At 38.9% G+C, this 6,139-nt stretch overlaps 1 protein-coding gene across 3 annotated transcripts in view; it reads right to left on the bottom strand.

Annotated features, from left to right (window-relative positions):
* Positions 1 to 6,139, bottom strand: part of NAB1 (NGFI-A binding protein 1) — a 45,677-nt gene extending 39,538 nt beyond the window's left edge. The window contains exons 1-2 of one of the 3 annotated variants that reach the window (XM_023508087.1): positions 5,956 to 6,130; positions 5,306 to 5,450 (exon numbers count right to left, since the gene is read on the bottom strand). In XM_023508087.1, coding sequence (XP_023363855.1) covers positions 5,306 to 5,313 — 8 coding nt within the window. In that variant the 5' untranslated portion in view covers positions 5,314 to 5,450; positions 5,956 to 6,130. Of the gene's footprint in view, positions 1 to 5,305; positions 5,451 to 5,955 lie in introns of those variants that run through there. The other 2 variants (XM_012812759.2, XM_023508086.1) reach the window with 2 other exon arrangements.

Below are 6,139 nucleotides of genomic sequence, written 5' to 3'. Positions count from 1 at the left end.
TTTCTGGGAGGTACATGTCCACAGTGGTAAGGCTGTGAGCAAAAAGTACCTGAGCCACAGAATGATGTGTGTCCACATGGCAACATGTGTGAATATGTTGGCTACTGCTTTAAAGAGACCTGCAGAGAGTGCTCTCAGAGTTCTGTTGGTTGGACATTATATTAATAGAACATCTCTGTGGCTTAAAGATGGAATTATCTCCTGGAGAAGTCTACCAAAGGAAAAAGAGGGAAGGAATTTGACCAGCATCCTCCCGCCTTCTATTTTTGTTGGCTAAGGTGAATGGCATTGCAGCTCATTCACTCTGTTGGGCCCCTCATCACAGTATTGCACCAAATCTGAAAGCAGAAAAGCATCTTATGGGGGGTGCTGACCATAATGGAGAAGGCAATGGAGAAGCAATGCACCATATCTAAAAAGGTATACTAGATTTATACACAATACTCAACTTTTCTCAATGCGGTAGATAAAATCTTTATATTGACACTATTTCTTTGACCAACATTTTTCCAATGAAATTCTCCTCAAATTATATACAAATAACAATCTCCAAAATCAAAGCAAAACAATTGTCTAATAAAATATTCTTTGCATTTTTATCAAAATAGTTTAATCATATTAAATAATATATAAATAGCATTCCACATTTTATACTCAACTATAAAAATTCTGACTAAAAAGCATTTACTATGTGAATCAAAAAAGATTAGAAAGATTTTTTAGGATAAAATATTATAAACTTTTTATATCATTATTTTCTCTCTTTTAATCTCCCCCCTCCCCATTTCTGCTAAGTGTTCTATGTAGAACATCTGTCTAAAGGTTGCTACTGAATGAAAACCAATGTTTGAGTCAAAATCTCACCAGCAACAACTGTTCATATTTCAAAATGAATGCATTCTGTGTAAAATGGTGTCCCAATGAATTGCCAGCCTAATAACAGAGCCTCTTGTTACTTTACCTCCAATCCTTTTCATTCCCTTCTCCTTAATACTTCTTTGTTTTTAGAAGGCTATATGGTAGATTCCTATAACATAGTTATTTTTCTAAGAGATCAAAAGAGTCTCTCCCAAACTCAGGAACTACCCGAGTGTCATACTATGTATCATGTATGTGAGTCCACCCTCAATACTTGCATTTTAAAAATTCAAGGTCAGTCACGAGATATTCTAGGTCTTTTTCTTTTCAAATCCTATAAATTAAACAAAGTACAAGTTATCCTCAAATATCTATCCTATAAATGATCCTTATATTCAGATGAAGTCATAATCACTATTCTTGACTATTCTCCATGCTATACATAAAAGAATTTTTGTTACACACACATACACAAACATATATAGTATATATACTGCATATGTAATACTCATATACACACACAAGCAAGTCTATGGCAGTCCAAGGAAAAGAGACTCTTCCAGGAGTGGGAAGAAACCAAGGGCTAAATCCCAGTAAGGCCTGACTTTTTTCATGCAGAGGACTAGAAATTCCTTCCCAATCTAAAATTTTTGCTTTAAAATTATCTTGAGGTAGGCCAGGGGCAATGGCTCACAGCTATAATCCTAGTACTCTTGGAGGCCACAGCAGGTGTATTGCCTGAGTTCAGGAGTTTGAGACCAGGCTGACCCTGAAGCAAGAGTGAGACTTCCATCTCTAAAAGAAAGCTACCTGGGCATTGTGGCAGGCACCTGTAGTCCCAGTTACTCAGGAGGCGGAGACAAGAGTATTGCTTGACCCTAAGCGTTTGAGGTTGCTATGAGCTATGATGACACTCTACCCAGGGTGACAAAAGTGAGATTCTGTCTCAGAAAAAAATGTAAAAAATAAGATAAATAAAAATAAATAAAATTATCTGAGTTAATAGCAACTCTTATAAACTTACAAAAAATGAAAACACCTTTGGGAAGTTAAGAGCTCATGAGTCATTTGCAGATTAAGGTAAATTAGTTCACCAGACTCTTTTTCCTCTTAACATCTAGACAAGATATGCTGCATACTAAGGAAATGAAAGAGAGAGAAGGAAAACGGGGTTGAAGAAAATAGGAAATCTGAGGACAGAAATTACACTTAAAGCCTCTGTGATACTGCCAAATTTAGGACAGTGCAGCTGGAAGGTACAATGCCCTAGAGAAGGGTGCAATAGGTCCACTGAAGGTGAAACTGAAAAAGGTTTATAAAAAGCCAGAATTTCATTTAGGGAAGAATAAGCCTGTGGGAAGTTAATTTTTCTCACTTTTATTCTTATCCTAGAACCCAGAACTCAAGCTAAAATGATTAAATGTGTAATAGTTCAGTCACATTTCACAGGTTAAGATTTCAGGGTTGGCCTAGGTACCAACTCCTGCATATATATTTCAAGTTCCAAACTATTTATCTAGGCACACTTACTAGTAAGCATCCAGTGCTGTATCTTAAGTCAAGACACTTTTGGATCTTATTACCATAATAGCTATGAATTAAACATACAGTATTTAATGAATTAATGGTAACCTGGGAACCTGAAAACATTCTTACCTATGGATGCTTTTTGAATGAAACTGGAAAAAATTTTTTTGAGAGTCCTTAAAATTTTACTGAAAAGTATTCAATGTGAAAGCTTAAATTTATCAAAATTTTTTAAAAAGTAAATCAGATTTATTTTACTATTAAGCAATAACTATAGTTTAACTATAATAATAGGCAAATACTTCAACCAACCAACAGTCAAGTCATTCGACAAACATTAAGTGCTCTCTAATCACAAGAGTATGTAGTACATACAAATGGTATCATCTTTTCAGAAATTTCTCTGTAAAAATTATTAAATTAACATACCATGCAAATTAATGTGCCACCCCCCCAAATATAATGTACTGAGAAATGACAAAGTATTTGAAAGCTTAATGGTATGTTTTAGCTATGAATTCTCACAAGATGAGGATTACTATTTTTTCCCAGTATCAACTTCTCAAGTTTCCCCCTTGTTCCATTATTAAGTTTAAAGAGTATATTCTACTATTGTATGAGTTAGTGAACATGTCAGATCACAGAGGGAATTTGCATTTAACATAATAACTGTACTATTCCTTCATTCTACTACTGAAAAGAATGAAAGAAGCAAGTAAGATAAAAATAAATCCAAAGGGACTAGCAAGCTTCTATTATCCTTGAGTGGGTATTATTTATACTGTAATATATTTAATAAATTCCACAATATGCATAGACAAGTTGATTATACATTAGTATGATCTTAAAGTGTTCAAAACACATTATAAAATAGTCACTTTCATCTGGAACACAGCTTCACATTTAAAGGTAAATTTTACAGAGAATTCATTTCCAAAAATGTACATAATAGCACCAAGAAAAAGCAACTACAGGCTTGTTATAATGGAATGGAGGAGGCCTAAGTCTTTGGTCAACAGATACAAAAACCTGACATAACTTGGGAGGCTGAAGTAGGAGAATCACTTGAGCCCAGGATTTATAGGACAGCCTGGGCAACACAGTAAGACCCTTTCTCTATATCAAACAAAACAAAACAAAAACCCTGACATACTTGGTTTCCATCCAACCATCTTTTATTTCAAGTATTTAAAGTTCATACAACAAATTCTTCAAAGATCTCTCCCACTTTATAATTTCTTCTTTCAAGGAAGCATCTATAGTGTCCATAATGCAACCCCCTCAAATTTTTAATAAACCAGTATGTTCTTAAAATATAATTCAAGGAAAGTATGTATTGCTTTAACTTACCCTCTAACAACAAAAAGACAGAAAATCTACTAACTTTCCTATATGACAGTAGTTGTTTACAAGCCACGAAAAAGGAAAAACTTTAATTTAGTTAAGATTATTCAATTGAATTAATTTTAAAACAAAATGAGATAAAGTATTTGTTAGGTCAGGGATCCTCAAACTTTTAAAACAGGGGGCCAGTTCACTGTCCCTCAGACCGTTGGAGGGCCAGACTGTGGGCCCCGGAACAAGTGGGCTAAGCAGGACAGGTAGCGGCAGCAAAAACACCCGGCGGGCCAGATAAATGTCCTCCGCGAGCCGTAGTTTGAGGACGCCTGTGTTAGATGTATCAAATCATTTATCAGACATACAAGCTCATTAAACCTCCTTATATCAGTTATGTGAATTACACCCATAATTAGCAAGCAAAGTAAGATAAAAAAAAATCTATAGTGCCTCAATATTTTTATAATTATTACTGTTACTACTAATACATTCACATACAACAAGAGACCACCAGAGCCAGGAAAAACAAAATATTTCTAACATCAGGGTGGCATATTAGCTTTAATTAAAAATGATAAAAATAATAAAATTAAAACAAGAAATCTTCCAATGACTCCTTGAAATAATTTTCTTTCAAGACCTAATATTCCAATATCTAGGATCCAAAACAGGCATAAAAAAGCCCTTTGAAGCCCTTTTCAGCTTTCAACTAATTCTCAAGAGAATTTTTACTGGCATGCTAATATCTATGAGGACAAAATAGTCTTTTAAACTTAATAAAAGTCCAATAGTAAATATCTCAATTAAAGTGAATATGTAGGAAAAAAGGAATACCCTTGCATCTAAGGGCCACTTTTACTTGCACTTAGATAAGCAGCAGCTCTTTCAAGTCTTCAAGAAGAGATCAATCTCCATCCAAAACAGAGAAATCAGATCCGATGCACCCTCTCTTCCAATAATTCTTAAAGCCCACACATAAATTATGAAATGTCATGACTGGGTAAGTTGTCCAGGTAAAAAAAAATTCAAGAAAGTTAAAACTTAAGAGGGTAAGCCACTGCGTGCACACTCTTTAACAAAACAGCCAAGCATTTCCTACGTGACTAATCTATTTTAAATTCGGTTCCTCTATGCAATCTAATATTATCTATTAAAACTGCCAAAATATTTTTAAACACGATCTGAGAAATTTCTCTCTCAGCTTCTGATCTTTGCACTCCTTAAGTTGGCAGACACGTCACTGGCGAACCAATTGGCAGTGACAAGTTACTCCAAATCCACTCTTTCGGATAAAATTTTAAATTACCAGCCACCTAAAAATTTTCCATGCCTCCCAAATGTCAAGGAGCAAAGGGTAAGTACAGTCAAATTTACAATTCCTCCCGACCACCTGCTGCAAAACTTGGTCTGCAGAATCTGTAAATGTATTATTCCAACTCAACTATCCTTTTTCCCAAGATCTTGCAACAGTTACGCTTACTGGAAGCGTCGTATCCTATCTCAAGCTTTTGTGAACTGGAAGCTTACAGACCACAAATATCTAACAGTACTTTAAATGCTTCTCCATGGTAAGGTCACACACCTCTGCATCCAAGGCTTGGGTGTCCCACATGTGTTTGCAAATTCCTCACTCGGCCTTACAGGCACAAAGAGTCTCTCTCCATGCACCTCGGTGCCAAGTTTCTGGGAGCCACTTCCAAGCAAAACTCTCCTTCCGCTTTTAAAAACTACATTCAGAAGGCGAGAATACCCAGAAAGAAAATAAAAGACGGTTAAGTGCAGCACTTTTACAAAGCAAAGAAGCAAAAAGACTCTGCCCCTGACAAAGGTGGCTGCAGAACTCGGGCCGGCGCGCACAACCCACAGCGCACACCCCCACTCCACCGCACACCACCCCACGATTCCTCCCTGCGCCGCGTGATGACCCCAGCCGGGAAGAATGGACTCGGCACCCCGGCTTTCTCTGAAGGAAACGCACAAGTCAGGGCCGCTGCTGCACTCCCCTCCTTCCTGCGGCCCCCGCACACCGAATTTCTCCGGGAATCGTCCACACCAGCCCGAGGCCGCCCTCTCCTTCCGGCGGCCGCAGCGCGAAGCCCGCTCCCCAGGACGTCCGCCCCCGAAGTGCCCGCGCGGCCCGGAGACTCCGCCGCCCCAAGTTTGCCCGCGGCCGCGCGAACGCGTCCCGCTCTGGGCCGGCCAGGAGCGGCGAACGTCCGCAGTGGTACGTACTCGGCCAGCGGCTGCAGCGGTCTTGGCGCGCTCTCCCCGAGCCCTGCTCAGCCCCAACTCTGAAGTGACGGCCCCCGGCTCTCCCTCCTCTGGCGGCTGCTGGAGCCGGGACGCCCCCGCTCCCATCGAGGGGGGAAGGGAAGGTGGTGGGTGCGCTCTCCCTGCTCCCCGCCACCAGCTCGGG

The sequence above is a fragment of the Otolemur garnettii genome, unplaced genomic scaffold (assembly GCF_000181295.1).
Source record: "Otolemur garnettii isolate 467f Iridium unplaced genomic scaffold, OtoGar3 scaffold00222, whole genome shotgun sequence".
In the NCBI taxonomy this organism is placed as follows: Eukaryota; Metazoa; Chordata; class Mammalia; order Primates; family Galagidae; genus Otolemur; species Otolemur garnettii.
Note: the sequence above shows the minus strand (reverse complement) of the source record. Positions and strands in the feature narration are given on the sequence as shown.